At 43.1% G+C, this 24,696-nt stretch overlaps 1 protein-coding gene across 2 annotated transcripts in view; it reads right to left on the minus strand.

Moving 5' to 3' along the window:
* nos1apa (nitric oxide synthase 1 (neuronal) adaptor protein a) overlaps positions 1–24,643 on the minus strand; it is a 143,623-nt gene extending 118,980 nt beyond the window's left edge. For both annotated transcript variants that reach the window (XM_044043644.1, XM_044043643.1), the window contains exons 1-2: positions 24,195–24,643; positions 23,857–23,928 (exon numbers count right to left, since the gene is read on the minus strand). In XM_044043644.1, coding sequence (XP_043899579.1) covers positions 23,857–23,928; positions 24,195–24,299 — 177 coding nt within the window. In that variant the 5' untranslated portion in view covers positions 24,300–24,643. The remainder of the gene's footprint in view (positions 1–23,856; positions 23,929–24,194) is intronic.
* Positions 24,644–24,696: the final 53 nt, after the last annotated feature.

The raw sequence follows: 24,696 nt of genomic DNA on the forward strand, positions 1-24,696 counted from the left end.
CGAGCCTATAACTCTAACAACACGTTTAAAAAGGTTCCTATGTGAGGGCTGGTCATTTTCGTGGTAATGGCTGAAAGGGGCATTTTCTGGAACTTCCCATGCCAGCTCCTCCCTCAAATTTCCAGATACTGTCCCAGTGCAGGTTGACAATTGGTATCGTCCAATAGGTCGCTCTTTGAACTTCCAGTTTCAAAAATTAGCATGGTGTCGGACAAAATCTAAGTGAATCTCAAGGATTTTAAAGAAAGGTTGTTTATCAACTGGAAGACTGTCCATTTTAAATAATAAACAGTCAAGGTTATTTTATAATTTGATGCAAAAACTGCCACACACAGTTAAAACAGTCTCATTCATGCACACATCGGTGTGAATAAGTAACACAGCTTTGGTTCAAGAAAATACTTTCCTTGCTAATTATAATTGGGAACGCAGTGCGTTTGAGAGGGAATGTACCGTAACGTTTTTGAGACAAGGTTGCAGGTTGAGTAAGCCGATGTAAGAACACGAGCTTCGGAAAGGTCCACAGGAAGTGAGTGTCCTGCGTCCTTCATCCACAGCCCGGGCACTATCCCTGTCCTGGATATTCCAGACAGATTGTGAACGCCCCTGACCCAAGTGACGTCCCACTTGCATTCATCATATATGGACGGCAAAGTAGGGGAAAATGTCCAGAGCCATGTTTAAACCACTGACCGTTAACCATTAAATCAACAAACAGGTAAATCCCTCCCCTTATACAATTTGTTTGGCCAACAATAAATAATTGGTCAGTTAGCGCCCAGGTGCCAATATGTTTTACCTACAAGGAAATTAGGATTCTGCAATGTGTGAAGAATTCTGTCAGGTAGCCACAAGGTGCAACCTATACAGCAGTAACGCAAAGTGCAGCTCGGACCCCTTAATGAGGGGGGAGACAAAAAAAGGAAACAACCAACCAATGTAAACAGAATGTGAGCAGCTAACCAGCCTCCCTGTGTTCCAGAACAGCCAGTCAACCGCAATCACTAATAAGACTCCAGCAGCTCATTTCTGCAGCTTGGCACCATGGGAAGTTTAAAGGCAATGTTTTGGAGGATTTTAAATGAAATAAAAGATTCCAGAGGAAGCCTCAGGTACAAACGTAAAAATGTGACTTTATTGTTCAAATTAACTGCATTGTGGGGCTTTACTTTCTTTGACGCTGTCCGAGTTAATACTGTCCATCCCTCCACTTCCTCAACTGTTTCCTGTCTTTCTTCCTTCAGTTGTTGTGTGGCGTCCCTTAAATTAGAACCAACCATCCACGAAGCACTGCCAAAAACAACATCTCATTTCATAAAACAGCAATAACACGGTGGATTAATTGAAGGCATATGTTTTGGAATATCTTGCACACTTGAACTTTTTGTAGCACAGCGTTTCCGCCATAAATGTGTGCTGGATCTTCCAACAACAAGAACGGAGGTTTTATTCAAAACCAGGGCTCAATCTTTCTCAAACCTGGAAATGATGACATTCCCTAATTGTTTGTCCACAAACCAAAATCTGTTGTAATGACTTCTTTGTTAGATGGAGCAAACCAACCAGAGAGTATTCATATTTAAGAAGCTAAAAATAATCTGAAAAGTGGTTGTAATTCTTTAAAAATGTACAAATTTTTTACTCCAAGACCAAGAATCCAACAATAGTTCAGACCATCTTTTTTGTTATTATTTTTATTATCATTTAATCACAAAAGGCTTCTATATGTGGACCAACCATACAAGCTCAGAGATACTTCAGATACACAACACAGACTTTAGTGCCAGCTCTCATTACAGGTCTTTGTGCAATAAAATCTCACTAGAGCAGCAGCAGCAGCAGCGGCGGCTTGAGAGTCTCTGAACACAAAAATTTGTCTTTTCTTTGCAGTGCTCTTCGCCTGCTCACAGCTCCACTGACCAATCTGTGCTACTCTGAGGCCGGAGGCATTGTTCTCCCATTTCCCCTGCAGAAACACTGCTTCCTGAAACCAACACAGACTCCCACTACAGACACAAACACTCTCTCACACACACACACACACACACACACACAGTAACCGGCTGGTCCACTATATTAACACGAATCCCTGCATTTACCACAGAATGGAGGAATGAGTGGAAATGTTGACAGTGCAAACATCCTGAACATAAGAAAAACAAAGCCTCCCTGCTCCACCCAACACACACTGGTTCTCGCTCTGTGTACAGTACACGCCGCCACACATGTGCTGGCATTTGCTCAGTCTCCACTCACGCTGCAAAAATAGCACATAACATGGCTGCGTTCGTCTCTATTGATTTATGGTAATACTGTGGCGTGTCGCGCTGGCTTACTTTCAACGGGGTTTGTTTAACCCCCCCCCCCCATCTGTTCGCGTCAGATGCAACTCCGGGGTAAACACAACACTCGAGTCTGTGCCAAAGCATATGGGAGATATAGTCTTTACACAGACGTAGGCATCCTTAACGAGGTTATTACCCTGCATGGAACACATCCCACTCGGCCCGGACTGGACGTAATGTCATTTTGTTTGAAAATTCTTGATGAAGAGGAAATTGAGTACAGAAGAAGGAGATGAACAGCTGTGGGGCTGCAGGTACCACTGACAGAGAGAGAGGATGGGACTGTGGGGACCACCGGTTATAAATCATAAAACTGAGACCAGAATGGTGAAAATGACGCTTCTCTACATGTTTGCTGAACAAGTGGATTGACACTGCTGAATTGTACAGGATTACAAACCTGATTTTTTTTCTTTAATCATTTAAATATGGCATGGAGGTACATAAAAAAAAATTTCTGGCGAGGTGCACTTTACACTTTATTAAAAGAAGAACATACAGCTGCAGCTCTATTAGGTCAGGCATCCTTTCAACCCTTCGACACAAACACCTCTGTAATCCTGCCCTGCACTGGCACAGAAGTGTTCTACGTCTAGTGAAGAAGCCTTGGAAACAAGTTGAACTTTTGCTTCGCTTTTCCAAAGGTTCCCCAGGTGCCTTCATTAATTTTTTTTTTTTTTAGATACTTTATTAATCCCCTTAGGGAAATTATTCTCTTCATTTTGACCCATCCTAGAATTAGGAGCAGTGGGCTGCCACACTGAGTAGCACCCGGGGAGCAATGGGGGTTGGACCGTTCAAGGTCGCTTGAACCGGCGACCTTCCGGTTACAAGCCAAGTTCCCTTTCCACTTGGCCAAAGGCTGCTCTAAGTCTGTCATCAAAAACTTCTGCTTGTCCTAAAGACCCCACTCCGACTTTCGGGGTTCAACCAGCAATGTACCACAACATTTATAGGCCGCAGTATTTAAAACTCTCCTTACAAAGTCCATTAATACATTTTCTACCACTTTATCAGTGTTTTGGGGGTTTTTTTGTTTTTTTTTATGATATGAATTTTTCATATAACCCACTACCCGCGAGTGTGTAGTGTACAAACCGTTGGGAACACAGAGCGGCGGAACGTCGCACCGTGGGACATCGTTTGAGAGGGGCCTGTTTTGCAGTTGCACCGAACAATCAAGAGCACAGCATGTTGAGTGCTGAACAAAACGGATAAACGCGCTGAGCGGTCCAGAGCGAGTAGACAATGAAACAGAATAACTTACGCCAAGAAGAGGAGCCACGTCGGTTGTTTGGAAGTTCTTTGGCTTTAAAAAATGCGACATCAATCAAACAACAATATTCTGCGAATGTTGTCGGGATAAAGTCGTAGCCGCGCGAGGCAACGCGAGCAATTTGCTTCACCACCTCAGCCACAATCATGTCCTGGAATATCAAGAATGCATATTCTCTGACTTATTAGAAAATGAGGTTAACACCCAGTCGTGCATGAAAAAAAAAAAATCCCGTCAAACACCGCGAAACCGATATCATTTCGAAAAATACTGTGATATTTTTGGTCACACCTCCCCAGCACTAGGGTACACCCTGGACAGGTCGCCAAGAGAGAATGTCCCAGACAAGGACACGAACCTGCAACCTTCCTTCCACTGTGTGGCCATACGTGGTGTTCTCTTCTTATTAGAGATGTTACAGGTTGCTGGTGTTGTCATGATGACAACCTATTTGACACAGCGTGAACGCAACTTAAGGTGAGGTACAGTCTGAAACTCATCGAGAAGCAATCCAGACGGTCACCCACGCTCCCCAAGCTTTTTTCCTGTTCAAAGGGCATTATTCAGTGCTTAATTATGTGTTTCCCGTCTATAACATTGCAAGGTCGTAACCTTCCTCATACAAAAGAAAAAAAGACATTTCACCGAACACTGAATTGAAAGAAAACAGAAAGCTTGTTGAAGCAAGGTTGAACGCGGCTGAAAGAGTTTCTTCTCTGGTTAAAAAGATGCAGATAAATAATCATGTCATTAAAAAAAGCCACTGATTTGATTTAAAAATCTCGGTTTACTTTCTTGTTTATGTTATTCTTTCTTCACCCCTTTTTTTTTTCCTAATATAAAAACATATGCTTGCTCTGATGTTTTTTTTAAATGACAAATAATCACACGTTCCGTTGCGCAAATGGGCCTTTTTTTTGGATCTCTGACGCTGCCTTTCAACACAGCATCTGGCCCTGAAGAGGCTCAAAGCCCACAGCACAACATGATTGGTTCGAGCTAGTTTTGGAAACTTTTGAGGTTAACCGCGTGTGGTCGAGGTCTGAAGACTGCCCCTGAATTTATTCTGCGACAATGCAGCGGGCAGAGAGAGAGAGAGAGATGAAATTTCATCATGTCGGTTTGTGATTCATGCGAAAACTTTGAGATGGGAAAAGTGTCTGCAAGACAGACTGTACAGACTTGGACCCTTAAGGCTGTAGTTTAACAATTGAAGCTGTGCAAGTATTTGTGCACAAGCATCGTGCCTCACCATTGTAATACCATGAAAATGCTCCCCTAATATACAACTCTGTAGCAATATATCATTCAAATTTGAATTATGACACTTTTCCACTACAGTATGGCGCCGGCTCGCCCCGCCTCGGCACGGTTTTGGTTGCATCTCCACGACCAAAAAAAGTACCGTCATCACTGCAAGGCCGCATGAAACTGCCGTGACTTTGTTTCACACGAACGAGTTTTCAGTGTAAATGAATCATTAGAACCATTCATCACAGGAAAAAGGCACAATTAATACGAAGGAATATTCTCACATGAAAGAAAAGCCCAAGAAAAACACAACAATGTCTTTAAAATCAATGGCTGCGACATAGCGACCGTATATACACCCGAAAAAAATCTCTAGCAACTTGACGGAATCAATGAATGGTTCTTGAAACAAAAAGGTCAGTGCCATTCAAGAGCAGGATTTCATTTTTTCTAAAAAGTTTTCGTTGGATGTTGCACTGCCAACCATTTTAAACATTAATGTGGTGTGGTAATAATAATAATATATGCTGGCCGTTGGCCTAGAAAGACTGTAGAAGTAAAATTGTGACCGCCATCATTTTAATTTAATGTGCCAAATTGACCCGTTTAATGCAAAACAAAGTTAATGCGGGGGTAAGGACATGTAGAGGTAATGATACGGATCACTTTTTGCAATGTAAAGTTAGGACTAAACTGTTAGACTTAACATCACCACTAACACAACACAATGTGTGCCACATAAAAATATGGAACATTAGAAACAACAATGCGCAAAGTCGAGGATTTCTTTACAAACCGAAATGTGCCGTCTCTTCCTCAAATGAATAGAGAGGATGAGATGAATACATTCACGTAATTAGTAATGATAATTAAGTCACTGATGAAGCCAATTCATGCTTCATTGCACTGTAATTTCTTTGTCAAAATACACAAGCGCATGGTGTCTATGCGGTTGTCACATCAATTTTGCACCTAAAGGATTAGGGATTAATCCTAGATTAATGGGGTTTCTTTTGGGTTTTTTTTACAATGCGAAGGTAGGCAGCAAATGAGTCACCGTGTCATCTATCGTGCTTTCTGTGAGCTGGATGTGATGTCACAGTGTTTGCAATACTTTGAATTTATTGCAGAAGAATCCGAAGAGAGGCTCTGGGAATTTTAAAACGATGAAATCCAAGTGCTGCAACAACAACCGCTTTCTTCTCAAAACTGGGGAAAATGGTGTCATGGTGTATGCTATAACCAATACTGATAAAACAGGAAGCAGACGGGAAGGAAGTAGCAGCTTTTCAGCCTTCTCTTTCAGTCATTAATCATATCAGGGGGTCCTGGCATGTTTGCCAATAGAGGTAGATGGAGAAATCATCTATTTTCCGATCCATCATGATTCTTAAACGATTACGGATTGATACCGACAAAGCCATACTCGGTAAAATAAATTAAAAATGTAGCATGTTGTCACCATGCTTGGTTGAATCGTCAACTGAATGTTGAAAGTACAAGCTGAAAAAGCAAGCTGGACAAAAGCCGGTAAATACACAACCGTCACGACGAATCCATCCAAGCAGAATCCCTTCATCATGAGTCACTGGTCTCATGTTTATGACTTGCTGCGAAGACGACATTTAGCAGAACGTTTCAAGGTTAAATGCGAGCGTGTCGTCACTGAGACTGTAAACGAAAACAACGTCCGTCTGTTTGCTACCCCATTTACTGTCATTATTGCACTGGCTCGGTGCATACAAAGTAGCTACTGATACGGGATTAGCGCGACGATTAAAAAGCCGTGAGGGAAAGTAATCCAATACTAGTTTCACTATGGTGTAGGGAGGAATAGTGCAGCACATGACTATATCACTGCTGTAGAGCTGCAGGTAGAATTCATGCAAACTCACAGCTGAGTAACTGACAGCCCTGCGTAATTTACTGAAGTGCTAAACAACAAGAACCCGAAGATGCTGATCAATAAATTTGCTCGAAGTAGACCCGCGCCTCCGTGTTTTTTTTTCTAATTCATATCTGAGGCCATAATTTAAAGCTGGCACGAGTTCCCCGGGCTGTCGCCCACAACACCATGTGTCACTCTTAATGATTAAGTTAAAACTGAGATCAATTCTTCAGGACACCAGGAGTGACAGCGGGGGGGGGTAAAAGGACTCAAGGACTGTAACAAATTAAAATGGGGGGAAAGAAACAACACGGCAGGTGAGCTGGACAGATCTGAACCCCATCGCCGAGGTGTCACCTGCAACCAGGCTCATACTGGACGATACCATTGAGCAACATCCAAAACTAGCAATTGAGACCATGAACTCCTCAGGAAAATGTTTACTGACCTTATGAATCTAAGAGAAGAAGGCTCATTTTCCCATCTATTTCCATTTAACCTGAATTCTTTTGTGCAACCAGTGGAGTTGGCGCCTTGTAGCTGTTCATTATATTCATACTTTTTTTTACCAAGTGTCCTCAACCAGCAAGCTGGAAGACTACATCTACTTTTTCTATACGGTCCATGGTCTTGCACAGACACAACTACAATACAGTATCTCATTGTGCAAGTACATTGGGCAAGAAACGTGATGCTGACTGCATTTCATTTACGCTACGCTACCTTCAGCGTGCGGTTCAATTTGGTACGGTACACTGGGTTCCCACACCGCCGTTGACATCCAATTCAAGGCCTTTCCAGGACCAATTCCAAAGGATCAAATATGCTGCCTGAGCTTGGGTGGTTGTCCTTGGGATCTTCATCAAAGCTGATTTTTGGAATTTTCATTGGTGAACCAGAGATGTTTTCAAATTTGCATTTGCCAGACGTCACCTTTGCTCATCACTTGATTGACTCCCTGGTATCTGGTCACGTGATCTTGTTTCATCTGCTCGAATTTGTGCTTTCATTCTGGCACTCCCCTTTCTTTTGTGCGCGACCCACATACACCTGTCAGACATAATTTGCCCTCCCTTGCTCAAAGTTACTCGTTCGTTGTTCTGAGAACAGTACCTTTACTTGGTAGGCAGGGTTGTGTAGCACGACGTTGTACCAGCGCAACACAACAATACAGACAATGGAGGACATCCAGCAGCTCTATTTTTGCTCAGTTTCCACCAATCGCAAGGCAGGGTGTAAAGTTGTTGCCCAATCAGCTGAATGTCACGGGTGGAGCAGGTCTAACCATACCATATTATATTATTCCGGGTACCCTAATGGAAGGTTACCAAAGAACGGAACAGTTGGGGCCACCACTGACAGCATTACTTAACCTTTAACATGCAATGCAAACGGTCTTATTCAGGACATGAGAGTGGAGATATTGGACAGAATGTAGGATCAGGGAGGAAATGAAAAGTCAAACCGTGGGAGACAGTGATTTAGCATTTCTATATCTTCACTTTGACATTGAACTTTTCCAGCTTGATATCTCCAGCAAGCGGGAGGTGATGGATGACAAAAGGGATGGATAGTGTCTATGCTATTAAAACCGCCACCACGAACTGAACTGTAATCAATTAGTGCGTTGTTTTCCCCCTGAACTGTAAATGAGACAATCAGCAAGATACACATCTCCACCCACGGCACAAAAAAGGACGGCCGTGTCAGATGGGGTGAAAAACAACGGTGAAAGGACGACAGCAAGAAGAAACACAGTGATAAGTGAGTGAGACGATATTCTGGGCTGATACCAAGACTGATGTCAAAGCTCGGAGACACAATAATCCTTCACTGTGATAGGGCTGCAAAGAATGACTAAAAAAACAAATCAATTAATCTTGTTTTTTTTGGGTTGTAGATTAATTACAGGTTAATCTAACTGAAGTACGCGTGGGAAAAATTGACAATACATTTGGCAACTTCTTTGTGCACCGGATGACTTGGATGCAGTTGGAATTAATATTGTGGGTAAACACCACAAAATAATTGCATAAACACAAATGTGGAATGATTGCTAGTAGCAATGTGATTACGGTTATAGAACATTTAAAATGCCAGCGCAGTTAATGACAAATCTCCTCGGTACCAGTTCACTCTCCATCACAACTCTAGCTTTTCACAGTAACTGTGTCGCAATAAATTATACATCAAGAAGTATTTTAAATTTTCGGTTGTACTATTGCTGCCAATTGCACAGTTGAAGCAAATAGATAAGGAGGATGGTCGGCGGGAAACACCCACAGAAAAAGAGAGAGAGAGAGAGAGAGCCAGAGAAGAAAACAATCCTAAAGACACAACAACATAATAATGGGATGAAAAGTGTTTGTTGGTTGTTCTCCACACAACAGCTACAGCAGAGCCGACAAAAGCAGCTTTAATGAAAATATCTGCCGAGGGGAAAAGTTTTCATTAAATCCATATTGGAGGGCGACATCATTCCACCCTTGCAGCCCACGCACATATTCAGGTCATCTAACAATCTTGGTGACCTCGGGTTCATCCCATTTCTCCAACTCTCTTTCATCTACTAGGCAGGGGGGATTCATTTGAAGCAATGCTAGGCTGATGTGCTCCCATTCTCTCTCTTTCTGTTTTTGGGTGAATAAAACATATGTGGCAGTGGTTCGGCTGGAGTGGAAAATGTTCACATTAAACAAAGTAAGAGTTCAGGGCAGCTGTTTGGTGTTTAATAATGTTTGCCTCAGATGGTCGGGGGGAGGACGCATTCAAACACTTGTTAAATCTTAAAACTTTTTTTCCATGACAGAGACGTTTGGCTCGAAGATGTGGCTGCCATTTTAACTGGATTAGGGGTGCCGAGATTAGTCGAGAAAAATCGATGACAAAACAACGCGGCAACAAATTTATTTGTCGATAATTATCGATTATGTCATCACGCCATCTTTTTCCATCTTTTTTTACCCAGTGAATCATTTTGCTTTCTACCCATTTCTGCTGAGAGTGAATACGTGACAACAGACACGTGTCTGTGATCTTAGTCCACTGCTTCGGTGGCTAAGCTACCTAATCTGAGTCAGCAGATTTGTGTGACTTTGAAAAGTGACATGTGGAAGCATAGATGGCAAAAACATTTCATACTTGTCCATTTTTGCAGTCTTCTTCTAGAGATGTTCCGATACCATTTTTTCCCTCCCGATACCGATTCCGATACTTGTGCTGTGGGTATCGGCCGATACAGAGTACCGATACCGATACCAGTGTGTTATAAAAAAATATACATCATACTACGTCTGCATGACTGTGATATGATTGTCATTGGTGGTAAGGTTTGGCTCAGGTTAAACCCTCTGTAAAACATGAACAAATACAGCAAATGGACACCATTTATTTTTACCAGTGATATGTTATTTCGTTTTTCAGCTTGTACGTTTGTTTTGACTCTGGTCCAAACACCGCAGCACTGGCAGAGCTTCATGTTTCCATGACGACTGACCAGGAAAGGACACGCGTGACGTAGTTTTTACATGACTCCAGATTGTTAAAATGAGTCTCTGAAATAACGTAAAACTTTAAAAACAGAGGCATACATACGCAGGACACAGGTAGGCGCGCTAACGGAGCTAGTGCAGCTAACAACGGAGCTAACTGGTAAATACTGCCAAATCGCCGACATGATGAGCTAACGTTAGCTCCTTGTCTAAAGGTGTCGGGTGATCAGTTCTTCTTCACACCTCTAAAACAGCACAGCACAACTGTTTCAAGAGCGGCGAAGAAGAACTGTGTCAGAGCTAACGGAGCTCTAATAAATTACGTGGTATCGATCAGTGCATGGACTCCAGTACTCGCAGATACCGATGCCCACATTTTCGGCAGTATCGGAGGCCTTTCCGATACCGTTATCGGAATCGGTATCGGAATCTTCTGATGCCAACTTTCATTCATGTCAACTTCTACTGGACAACTTGGAAATCTCTTCAAACAATCTGTTACACTTTTAGGCTGCATGTTTCGACCCCAAACAGGTTTCTTAAATTGATGCGATGAGTCGATTAGTAGTTTAAATAATCAGGGACTTGTTGGCTGTCAATATACACTGCCTGGCCAAAAAAAAAGTCTCCACCTACAAAAAAAAAAGGGTCACACCCTCTTCTATTTCGGCACTGTTTCGATAAGCTTCTGCAATGTCACAAGATTTATTTCCGTCCAGAGTTGCATTCATTTTTCACCAAGACCACTGTTTCTCGGACCACTGTGCAAAGCCTTCTCCAAACACATCCCAAAGATTCTCAATTGAGTTAAGGTCTGGACTGGCTCATGTTCCATGCTCCCTGAACCACTCTTTCACAATTTGAGCCCAATGAATCCTGGCATTGTCATCTTGAAATATGCTCGTGCCATCAGGGAAGGAAAAACTCCATTGATGGAATTAATGGAGGACTACCAACAATAAATGGCTACTGTAAAAAGGTGGCGACTTTCTTTTTGGTCAGGCAGTGTAGTTGTTAGTTGCTATCTTAGTTTGGTCGACTTAAATTTGCAACGAGGAGATGTAAATGATTCCCGGGAGTTAACCAGAAGCAGAGGACAGAGTTGGTAAGAAACAGGGAGTGCCCAAATCCAACCGAGGTGAAGAGTGTTTGGGTGAGCTGCTGGCAGCATTAAGATACAGTGGAGTAAAGTAGCTGCAGACACGGCGAGGATACGGGAGGAGAGATAACGAAGAGGCCTGGGTCTGATAGATGAGGGCAGCTGCAAGGTCAGTCTGGGAGCAGCAGATGACTGCATAACATTAACAACCCAGTGTTTTCCACAATAAGAAAACTCACTTGGATATTCACATGTGCCAGTGTAGAGGATAAACAAACAGGAACATGAATGAAAAGAAAGTCAGGACCTTTTCTGTCGCTGCGCAGAAGGAAGGAGGACAAGGCTGTGCCTTGCAAAGAACACACAGAGTCACTAATTACCTACGAGCAGTTACAGAGAGCAAAACCCAAATGTGCAAACACAGCTGGAAGCCAGTTACAAAGAGAGAGCCACTGAAACAACCACGAGACTCGGAAATATCACACAGAAGCAGCACGATCCAAGCTTTTCTGAGGCTAAAACACATGTACTGTGGGCAGAAAAACAACATTTATCAAGTTCTCCAACTCTCAGCCATCGTTACGTTTCTATACAGTGAGGTCGTGCTATGGTTAAAGCCATTTTATCGGATATTCTGTCTTTGTTGAGCATGGGGAACAATTGGAACCCAATTAAGTGCGTCCAAATCCGCTAATCTAGGTGGCGATGAGTCCCTTTCTTGGTTGTTAGCAATAGACGTTTCCAGTTGACCAAAACAACTTTAGTTGGCGGCTGCTTGCTAGCATTTTGAAGGTTATAACACACATTCATTTCTGATGTTTATGTGTAAATTCTTTCCTTGCGAGTTCAGGAACGCAGTCTTGTTTTCGCCATGTTTTTTTTCCGCTGTTGTCAGTGTGCTAAAGTTTGGGTCCAACTTATCTCATAGAGACAGTAGTAATTCATCGGCCAATGGCATTATCTGGGTGCGTGTGTTCGACTTTGGGGTATTCTAGCACAAACATGTAAATGAACATGAAGTTTCTGCACCTTTATGAACTCTTTAGGTTTCAGGTTCACAGGTTTAAAACGTCAAATTCTCCCCGCACCTTACATCGATGAGGAAATGCCGACATGCTCTGTGTGAAAGCAGGAAAAAAAGCTATGAGCTGAGCTATGACACCTATGCTAAGTATGCAGTACGCGGGGAATGCAACCAAGATTGAAACTATGTTGAGGGGGTGGCGGAGAGGAGGCGGCAGATAATGAAGAGAGAGTGAAGCGGCAAGATTAAGATATGGAGGGGGAGGAAGGAGGTTGGAGAAAGGACTACAGGAGAATGGAGAAAATTCAAAGGGGAGGAGTAAAGGGGGAGGGGCATAGGGGTTTGAAGAGAAAGAGGAAAAGAGAAAGGAGGGGAGGTATGATGGAGAAAAGATAAAGTGAATGGAGAAGGAGGGTGAGGAGGAGGAGGAGGAGAGGGAGAGCTGAAAGATGAGTTGAGGATGCAGAAGCAAGAGAGGTAGAAATCAATGCGGGTACATAAAAAAAGAAAAGTTGAGAAGTTCCTGAAGAGGAGAAAATAGAGTCGAAAAGGCAACCAGAGGGAGAAGTTAGTTCCTGCACGTCTCTAAATGACTCCATTCTCCACAGTAAAAGAGCTCGTAAATAGTCCTCTTTGAACTGTAAAAGTAGATGCTGTGCAGATTCTAAAGAGGCCAGTGAGAGCAAAAGGGGAGCACACTTTATGAGGAGGGGGCTCACTCAGGCTGAAAATCAGGCTGGAGGAGGAGGAGGAGTGTGTGTTCATGTGTGTGTGTGTGTGGTCTGCCGGTGAGTAGCCCTGAATCCTGCTGCAGAGCTGTTGGTACAGGTGCCAAAACGTCATCGCAATCTGTTTCTGACTACTTGTCCTTCATTAGGAAAATCACAGAAATAACAGATGGGAACAAGAAAACATAACATTTCATTATCTGATTTTATAACAATAATAATCAGTATATACGGATATGATATCATTTGAATTGTGATAACCTTTTTGGCCATGTCATCCAGTTCTACACAGCAAACCCCCCCATGTCACTTTCTTGGCCTGTATTTGTCTGTTACAGTTCTGCAGAAGAACCAGAGGCTGCAGCTCTAACTTCCAACCAAAGACAAGAGGGTCAAAGGGACGAGGTGAAGGAAAAGCGTGAGAGTGACACAAACCGGGAAGAGCACACAGCCGTCCAGACAGCAACAACAATCTAACAGCGGCCACCAAATGTCTGCACCCCCTGGCACTTGAGCGGAGGACACGCCACACTCAGAAATGGTGTCATCAACCCGTGTGAGAACTTCAAAAGTGTAAAAGCGATCGGTCACGCAGCTCTGGCTTTATCTACCTATGTGTATGCCTCACATGCAGTGGATTGTGTCTGAGGGAAGACTGGCTGAGGGGATTTGCTTTAACAAGCAGTCAACAAAACCCGACGGATATAAAGCTTAGATTAACATACAAATTCTGGCTGTTGGATATTCAGGAAAGGAAATGCTGGTAATAGCAAGTCCAACATTTTTCAATTTAAATTATTCTATCCAAACTAAAGAATTAAGACCATCAAAGAATAAACACCAGGTGTGTCTCGGGAGGTCGAAGGAACTCAACACTGGTTGTAGTTTCACATTATTTCTTTGGTCACACAGGATTTCCCATGTTGTTCCAACCTGAAGAAATGATGTCACCATTGCATGTGTGTTTGTGGTACACACACCAGTGTTGTTTTTGTCAACAATGAAAAATGATCTCGTTGAGGCCCCTTTTTTCATGACGTCACATGTAGCAACATGGACCTTTGATGACAAAAACGCGACGAGACGTGTGTGAGTTTTCATAGACAACGCGAGAATGGACGTCAATGTTAGTGGGTGATCTGTCAGAAATGCAAGACGTTTCTATTACTGTGCGTGTGATCTGTCAATTACGACCTAAAAATTCCTTGGTCCATGTTTCAAGAAGGGTCGGGTGGGTTGCCGACATCGCTGCCAACCCCTGGCGCCCGATTTACGCGGGCCTCTCCCCGCCCTGGTGACGTGACGCGGTTGGCACGGAGGACAGTCCACTCCGATCGCCAGATTCACCGACAACCCTCGGTGAGGGGGGCAAAGGGGGCGGGTGAAGGCGTAGCGGAAGGTGGAGGAGTACATATGTCCACGGCCAGGTCTGGGCGGGGGGGTCACTGCAAAGGCACCTTCACCCCGAGCCTTCCCAAGCCAGCCCTTTTTCGACAAAAAACAGTTGAAATACGTTGGAAAAAAGTTGAAATATGGAGATAAAAGGTATCTGCCCAACAGCAATCTCCATTAGAACAAATATGTACCTACACCATCTTCTTGTTTACATAAGTTGCGGCTCTGTTGTACCGCATTGAAATATGTGTGCGCACCGACATTAAGTGCTAATGCACACAAATGAAGGCGCACCAGTGCAGTGCAATGCAAAACATGAGCCTGGAGCCCTGACGTTATGCCAAAAATGCAACCCAGATAAGATAAACTAACTCTGCACGCACTTTAAAAAATTGATGCTTAAGCTGTGCGTAGAGTATGACACTTAACTGTCGTGTGTCAAAACGTGTTGATAGCGTTTGGCAGCTAATGGACAACACCCTGATGTTACACTGACGTTGACCTTTCGTCTAAAAATCTCTCCCCTCTGCCAGCCAAAGCATCGCTTCCACAGCTCCTTTCCATGTTGACGCTGCAGGGCCAGCCGCGTCAAAGTTGCAGCAGATTCCGCGCTCCATCACACAACCACCCAAACTCTATGAGATAACCGGCGTCTTGCCTCCAGGCTCGAAGCGCAGCCTCGACACATTCTCCAATTTATTACAGGAGAGAGTGGATAATTGCGTGGCGCGTGGGGAGACGGTTGTGCGATTCTGTGTGCGGGGGGGAAAATATTAAAAACTGAAATGCTGAAAGGGAATTCTGTTCGCGATCGCGCTATCCTGTCAGAGAACTACGATGAGCGAGAGAACAGCAGCATCCGAGGGTTTGAAAGAGACAAGCGGAAAAATTGAAAGGACGGAAGGAGGAATCATTGGAGAGAAAGATTGCACTTAATACTGCTGACAACTCAATCTGAGGCTGTTTGCCATTGCCAGCTAGAAGTGTGTTTGTCTGTGAGTGCTCTCCTGAAACAGAAGGATAACTTCTTTGCGCGTTTAACTCTCAAACTCGACGGATCAGGATCAATTTCCTGAATAAACTAATTACTATCTTGTTGAAAAATGTAAAACACTCAATCATAAAATTGGGCATCATTCATCACACTTATCTTTTAACAGCTAAAATTAATCAAGGAAACTTCCGACCCATCTATCCTTCCATCATATTACTTCTGAAAACCCTTGAGGAGAAAAATCAGCTTTGAAAGTGGAGAAAACCCAAGCAGACACAGGGAAAAATGCAAATGCAATATTTCTACCACCTTTCAATTATGAAGTGAATTCCTGTCAACAGCCAACATTTATGGAAGTAGGACCCATGAATATGACATTTAAAAGACCAGATTCTTTTATTATAATATTAATCTCTGGGCTTATTTAATAGTCCAAGAAGTCGCGGGAGGATGTGGGGATGAAAAAATTACAGGGAAAAGTGTGGGATTGAGGGAAGGAGAGAAATGTGAAACTGTGTTAATGGCTAATTTACAAACCAAACAAGAGGATTCAGCATACAGGGCATGTGTGGGTATGCAATGAAAAGAACGAAAGTATGAATAAGAGTAACCCGATATCCAGACTAAACTCCGCACCGGTGCTAATACTCGGAGATAAAGTCAGAAAAGGCGGTTTGATAAAAGAACGCTTAGATTTAAAAGACGGCACTAATGCGGCCTCAGAGTATGAGGATTTTAAAGCAAACATCTGATGATGATGATGATGATGAATGAACTCAGCCTGAAGGAGAAGCTTCAAATTCACAGGCCCATCTTATATTCAAGCTTTCACCTACAGGCTCAGTAGTGACACAGATATCTTGCTTTTATATCAAAAAGGAACTTGTAACCCAACCACTGCTCCTTCATGTTCATGGGTACGACCGAGGCGGTGGTTGTTTTTGTTATGATGCCTCCTTGACACGTCATTGCTGAGTGAAATCCAGTTTGGTCAGAGGACTCTCACATCTTATTAGGGCCCGAGCCACGAATGGCAGGGGCCGAAATTGTAACCTATTGTTATCCTTCAGATTGGTATATCCATGGCTTTGAGGGGGTTAGCGTGCATAAAAACTCTTGAAACTTTGCATGGCGGTCAAGTGTGGTGAAAATGTGATGTGGCATAGCTCCCGGACCTGTGCGTTGCTCAAGGGCTCTATAGCGCCCCCTAAGGTGAAAAGAGAGGGAAAATTGAGTTCCACCGAATCTTCCGAAACTTGAAAAAGTAACCATGGCCTCAACTCAACAGGAAGTCAGCCATTTTTAATTTTGCCGCCCATTTTGGCTTTTTGCACACTACGTCCAATCAGGTTTGTTTTGCCGGCATTAAAAAACGCGCCAATTTTTACTAGGCACATCAAGGGTGAAAATTTGTCGGAAGGTTTTGCGGATTCAAAATGGCCCTGTGCGTTTTGGCGAATTTCGACTACTCGTGACGAAACAGGAAGTGCCCTGTAACTTTAGCATACGTTGAGTTCCACCGAATTTCCTTGGTGGGAATGTTATAGACCAAGACGAACAAAAAAAGTCGACCGTAACCATGGCTTCAAATCAAAAGGAAGTCGGCCATTTTCAATTTTGGCATCCACCTTGGCGACAAACGCAAATGACCGAAATTTGTCGGAAGGTTTTGCGGATTCAAAAGCGAGGTCAGGGAACTGCTGCAGTCCCCGACTTGTAGTTTAAATCCGTCATGGCTTTACCATTTCAAACCGTACCGTACTGTACCAAACTGTAACCAAAATATGACCTGGCCCTTAAGCATTAGCCACTTTTAACATGCTCCAAGCAACTGAATAACACCTCAGTGTGATCTACACAAAAGTTCATCAGGCTCTAACGATTCATCAGTACGACCCCCCGCAGTGCAGAAAACCTTCAGTTGAGGGGTGGCAGTAGTGAAAGGCAGGGAGGGTAATCAAGCATGCATAGGCCATTATTGACTCACTTTTTGAACTTTCAACTGTGACCCTAAATTGGAAAAAAAAGCAGACCTCTGAACAATATCTCTGAGCTCAGGACCAGAAGGAGGAAGGGCTTGAAGAACACAAAGAGATGCTTTAAAGTGTTTTGTTTCCAAACACATTAAAAAAGAGAGTTCAGAGGTAGAGAGAAACCACAAAATCTCTAAATCTGAGATTATCTTCCCCCAGACAAACCAAACTACAGCCGTGAATTTATGACAGAAAATAGTTTCCTTATTTCCTTATGGTGCACAGGTGCTGCATGAGCGGGCCCCGACGTTCCAGAAAACGGCAGGGTTTCTAATGAGCCCCCCGGTGATCACCCATGTCTAAAAAAAAATGATAGCGATAACCTTTATAGCCTAGCAGATGCTCCGGCTCTTCAGTTTCTATTGTGAGGTAATTGCACAGCTGTCATTCGTGATTTAAATTTCGTGAGGAGGAACATTTCTGAATGAGGCAGCAGTGACTCACACGTCACACCCGAAGACAGTGGATCGACTACGCTTGAATCAAAGGTGAGTTTACTGAAGTCCTATTTAGGAAAGAAACAGCTTGGCTTTAAATGATTAACAGTAACAGAACTGCATGGCTTTTTAAACATTTATTTGGCTTTCACCAATTCAGCTCTAAACAATCTTCTTTTGTCTGTTTTAATATGTGGGTGAAATGATGCATTTTTATGGTTTTTATTTTTCGTTCATTTCCGTCTTCCTCTCCAACTCCATATAAAGGTCCATTGAGTATGGATTTGAAGCTCCCTCAAAACACACCGCAGGCGAGGTAACCCTGTTTCTCCATCAACAGAATCGTACGTACCGTTTCTTTTTCAATGTCATCTCGAGACTGCAGTCGCCTGCAATTAGGGCCGCAAATGGAGATTTCTTTAAAATGACTGCTCAATTTTCGGTTTACTTAATTATTTTTCTTAATGTTGGGTCAACAAACCGCCAGTAAATATAAAAACGTTTCCAATCTGTTTTCCAGGGCCATAGGCTGAAAAATCCCAATCCAATTTGTAATGATTTTAAAGAAAAAAGACAGAATTGATCAGCTGATTAATGGCAACTGTAGTTGAAAATGTGATAAATTTTTTATTAATTTGATCTCTTTTATCTAAAAGTCAAATGTGTACATTTGGCAGCATACAAACACACAATACACACAATTACCAATCAACTCTATTAAAAATATCAAATTATTGCTCTATATAATGAATACTATTACTGTATACGATACAACTGTGGTGTAGTGCAGTAGTATATATATGCTCACGCATGCACACACACACATTAATGCTCCAATCACACTGGATGAGTTAACATATGAGTGACGGTGCTTCGGTGGTTAGACAATAAAATAATAAACAGGGAGGGTGATAATGATAACTCCTGAACTAAGTTTTTAAGTATTTAAAAAAGTATTTTTAAGTATTTTAAAGTATTGCTCTTTGTGTTTGGTCACGTAGTGGCGATTTGGATTGTAATCCTTAAACACAATGACCTTTTTGCCAGAAAATCACAATCACACAGTGTGGCAGAAGAACAGGGAAATAGATGTTCCCTCAAATCCTTCAGTTTGTTTAGACGATATTTTAAGATTCTTTTAAATACCTCAAAAGCACTTTTTCTTCTCATATTGCTGTGCATGTTTGATGCAGTCCTTACTATGTGGAGCACTTTTTCATTTTAATTTTGTGTTATTGGCATTTCATGATAAAAAAATTAATTTTTACAAGCTGAGAATGAAAACTCGACAGAATTAGGGTGGAGGTGTGAGGAAAATGTCACCGGTTAAAGGAAATCTCTTCGATGACATCCAGAAGGATAATTTCAGCTCAAAATTACATCCAAGCAAACATATTCAGAGCAACTTCAATGTCACCAACAGGTGTCTGGTACCAGCTGGAAATCAGGAAATGAGTAACCTCTCTAGCTCTCAGTGAAGGCCACCTACACTGAAAGCAGAATAGATAAAAGTGCAATGGGACCGCAGTGGGATTGAAAATGAACTTACATCTCATGGTTTCAAACAAAACTGGGTAAAACAGGAAGTGCATGTGAAGTCGTCGACAGAAAACGGATAGAAGCGGCGCCAGAGGCTTGTGGGTGTGTTTCCCGCTGTCTTACATGACAGTGTGTTACTCTACAGAGAGTCATTTAGCCTCGTCTTTTCCCCTGATGTGTCTTAACACCGCGAGCTGCTGCTCCACTGTTACCGTGGTGAGAGGAGAGCGTACAGAAGCATGTTTGGAGCCATGTTTGCCAAGCTCTTAATAAAGTGAGGTTGGCACCGTTCCTGTCCGGCTGTTGTTTGCACTATTTTGTGGCTATGGATATATTTCAGTGTGCGCTCTGCTTATAAAGCAATTTCCTTGCAGTGTAGTAAAAGCACTTTTCTGTGACTTTCAAGTAAATTGGTTACTTTCCAAGTCTTATTTACTAGATTTATATTGGGTAACTTATTTTTGGTCATCCATCGTTGGAAAGTCTCTGAGTAATCTATAATATGACAAAGAAAATTAGGCTGCAACCAAGAGGTAAAGAAAAACAGCCGTGTGGTCAAGATTAGCAGAGATAATTGATGACAGAGGGTTATCTTTATGCAAGAAATCTCTGCTTAAATGCACATTTATTAATCCAAGTGGTTAAATTGTACACATATCAAGCTTATTTATCCAGTTAACGCCTGTCGACTTAAGACAAATTTGTTTACGCTTCTTTATCTGGTTGACTTCTTGCTGCTTTTTGACATTTGCCTAAGCAAATCATCACAGGCACACCAATGAGTTTAAAATGAATTTCCTAGATTAGCAACATCCCACACGTCTTGGCAATTCCTCATAACATTGTCATAGTACATGCGCTGCGTGTGCGAGATAAGGCCCCGGGGACAGATGAGCGCACATCACTCGGCCCGTAATTAGCAGCCAGACGTACGTGTTAAATGGCCCCGTCAGCCGAGTACAGATCACAGCTACCAGAGAGAAAGCTTCTTCAAAGACGTCTTCATGTTATCGTTCTCCGTTGACGCGTCATTAAAGTGATCGTAATCATACAAGGAATCAACGGTCAGCGCTCCAGAGCTGCATATGCGCGCTTGGCGTTAAAAGGCTTGTGTAGCGGCCCAGTGGACACGCAGAGGTCCTGGCCTGCCTTGTTCAGCGTAGCAGCCAGAGGAATGGACAGTGCATTTTCCCCTTTTTCTCACCACCACTCCAGTGTGCTCTTTCAGTCTCCACAGACGTCTCCTCAGACACATTTAATCTTCTCATCTCATGCCGTTCAATCTTCCCTTTCTGCCAGTGAACCCTGCAAATTCGGATTAATGATAAATCAATCCCTTTAATTCACTGTAAAAGTCTCCTCTCCTTTCTAACCAGACATGCCGCTGCCAGACTTGGCCACATGATGATACTAATCAATTGAATTTACAAAGATCTTTACATTATACATCATGTTCGCCCTTGTGTAAGTATGAAGGTTTATGAAGGTCGGCGCCTCTCACTAAACCTCTAATCTTATTTTTACTAAACTCTGACATGGACTACAATATTTATTGATATATCTCACAAAAAAGAAAAATCAAAACTCAAATCTATTTCTCGGAACAATAATGAATCGTTCAGAGAAAACACGCACCAAATAAACGGCTAAACTGTAGGTGTCTAGTTCCCGCTTTGCCATGACGTTATATAGATTGTTATCAGCCACTGGCTTACAGGTGAATCATGCACACGGTGAACAATGACACCATACATCAGGTGGTCGCCTGGCAACCAGCATAGCTCTGACCGACTTGGGAGCCAACAGAAATTTCGGAGGAGAGCGGGCACAGTGGGGTGCCATCATTTTACGTTTCTTTCCTTCAGAAACTGCACGGGGGCCTCAGAAGTCACATGAATGTGCAAAGCAGAAATCAGACGAGCTCTGTCCTCCACCGGTTGTCCCTGAACTGCTTTTAAAGAATGTAGCAGTGTCTGGCTCCACTTCATTTAAAAAGGGAAGAAGTCATAAGCTTGTGCCAGACTACCTAATTAAATAAAAACACTGTTTTTTCAATCCCGACTTTTTAAGCTCAATCCTTGAAAATACAAAATTTCTTGCAAAACTTCCAAGTGGATGGAGGACATCTAGCTGGCTCTATGGGTGGAGCCACTGACCTGACCGTTCTGTACCATTATACTCTGGTACCCCAAGGGATGGAAGAGTTTGGGCCGGTTAATTTGGTGCAATTCCTGATGGAAACGCACAAAAAAGTCAACATAGCGTACTGTACCAAACCCAACCATTCCACTCGGTGGCACCCCGGCTAATGTGGCACGACACTGCACCGAACAGAAACCAATGACCGCAACCCCCCATGTCTCAATCCTTACTCTGATTGGCTTTGGTAACTCGAGTGTCGAGCAAATGTTTTGTCTGCGTTTGTACATATGTCACTATATCACTTATATAACCAGTTTGGTAATATCTTAAAACAATAACGGTGGTTGTAGGATAACATGCTGACCCGCCAGTCTAAAAGAGTGTCATCACTTATTCTCCATCCAATACACCGGAGCATGTCAGCACACACCATGCAAGTTTTATTGGCCCCTCTATTTTTAAATCCACGTTCAGTGGACACTGCGTAAAACATCTGCCTCCAGTGCTGCTCCAGTGTGACCTCACCTTCCAGCATGGATACCTGTGGTTTCCCTCGATTGTGTTGTCACAGCCAGCGTCAAACCATTTATACAGTGGAGGAGCCAAACCAAAGCCTGCTGTCCTGCCAACAACAACAGCTGCCATGGCAGCACAATGGGAGGTCTGCTTTACAGGAGCAGGGCATTTCTCTGCAAAGAGCAATCGGAACATTTTGCACCTTTTGCCCAACTGTGCGCACACAGACACCTGTGTGTGTGTGTGTATCGACACTGGCTTTGCTCAGCTACAGCTTGATAAAAAATCGGCAGATAGATTGTGATACTCAAAAGTCTGGTTTTCTTGGACTAACAGACCCAGATAATTTGTTTCAAAGTCTGTCCGACTGATGAAGGAACTTAATATTCCATCTCACGGTCCATTTCACCGCGTGTTTGTCTGTGACGTAAAAAAAAAAGTCAACAGGAAACGGATTCAATAGCTCAAGCTTATAGAGAGTACACGGTCAATAAATCGAATTTCTCCTCAGCGTGTTTACTCGGACTCTGCAAGTTGTCCGACAGTCGCGAGCTACCGCCGCAGGTTGACACAGCGGTGCATGTAAACATAGTGAGTAATTCATTCTTTACAGCTTGCTTTCCCAGCTATTTCATAATAAGTTTAAATTAAAAATGATTAGATGATAAAATATGAAAGACATAGGTATAATGTCGCCCGTGTAGGCACACATGTGTGCATGTGTGTGTGGTTTCTTAAAGGAATCCTCACTCAAACACGGCACACCAACCACTTTTGCACGATAATCCTCATAATACTTCTACAACACTTGGCAAAAACCTTTATTAGGCTGTTAATCCAGCTGCTTCCTGAGCCGACGGACACAATATTGAGATTGAGTCGACTGTCTGTACTTACAATAAAAAGCTGTAAATCTTTGGGTTTACACAGCACGGAGGGGGAGGAGCGGGAGAGAGCGGGAGGGATCACACTCCAGTGCATCGCTTCAAAGAAAACTTCACAAACAGTGATGGAGCACATGGGAGACCGAACGTCCTGCCAGGCAGCGCCGAGTCTGAGATGCACATTTTGACCCTCGCAACTATACAAAAAACTCACAGTATCAGTGTCTGAATGATGGCACGTGGTTTGTGTGTCCTTTGACCCATGTCACGAAGATGTCCTCTGATGCTTTGGAGGAAAAGGTCACCAAGTAGTCCAACCATGCTATCACTGCTTTACAGCTACTGGTTATTACTGCCTACTAGGTATCTTTTGATAGTTATTATACATATATACACTTTTATATAGGCACATTTCATTTGAGAGATAAGTCATAACCAGAGTACGACAGTTAAGATTATGTCAATATCAGCGTTTAAACCATAGTAATGTGCAAGTATAATCCGTATCAGCGCGAAAGCAACATTCCTGGTGTTGTCTTAAACTGAGCATTCCAAATAAACCACAAACCACAACCTCTTCAAGTGATGTGTCACTTCTCACACTCCCACAGTCTTCCATCAAAATGAACTTCACCAGAGTGTGGGCAGCAATCCAACTCAGTGAGTAAAACACATGCCGAATACAAGAGTGCACTCGAATGACTTCTAAGCACACGCACGGTGCGTGACACTGTATATACATGGCAGCTGGTGAAGGAGGATGTGGAAAAACAAGCAACATTTTGAATGGAGTTACGTTCGGGCTTCCACTCACCCGTATTCTTCTCATCGCAGCCACGATCTCCACTCGGCTGCTCGGCCGCGACACATCCAGACTGCCGATGTACTGTCGTCAGGGTGGTAAAATACAACAAATACAGCATGTTAACTTTAATATAAGTACAGGTATTTGTCATATCAATACAATTCAAACAGTCCTCGTCAGAACAGTGTTAACTCCGTTCAAAATCACAGCTGGATATCAACTTGTGTCACATCGTTTGAGTGGATTTGTGTTGTTATTTTGAACAGAGTAACATTAAAACACAGAAAAGGAGAGGCAGCAGACGATAACACGGTGCGTGGAAGTTTCAAAGTTTCGCGCAGATTCACCTTTGCCTCGAAGTTGATGCCATGCTGAAAGGCTTCCTCGTTGTGCAGCGGGATCCTCAAATCATGTCCATCATCAACGAGGTTGTACTTCGTTTTCGCAGGCATTTTTAATTTTTATTTTTTGAATTGTTTGCTATTCCACGGTAAGACAGAGGCAACGAACCGCGAGAGGAATCCAGCGCAAAAACAAGCCAAGAAGTAGTCCAAACAGTCCCGAAATCCGGTCAGTGCATACGCTTCATAGCAGCGAGTCGTCCCAGCACTGAACGCCGACAACGGTGCTCTCAACCGCGGCCAAGTGGCGGCAACTATTCCGGTGAAGTGCCGCCCTGTCACTGTTTACCGTAACACGCTGAGCAGACGCAGGAGTGGCGCGGATATTGACGCGTTTCCCCGACTTTTCCTGTTACGAGTGCAGAAGTTGGTTTAGGTCCTGCCTCCAGTCCCGGACTCCCTCCCCCCCCCCTCCGCTTACCTCGCCCCGTCCTCCCGCACGGAGGGA

This window comes from Solea senegalensis, linkage group LG14, assembly GCF_019176455.1.
Source record: "Solea senegalensis isolate Sse05_10M linkage group LG14, IFAPA_SoseM_1, whole genome shotgun sequence".
In the NCBI taxonomy this organism is placed as follows: domain Eukaryota; kingdom Metazoa; phylum Chordata; class Actinopteri; order Pleuronectiformes; family Soleidae; genus Solea; species Solea senegalensis.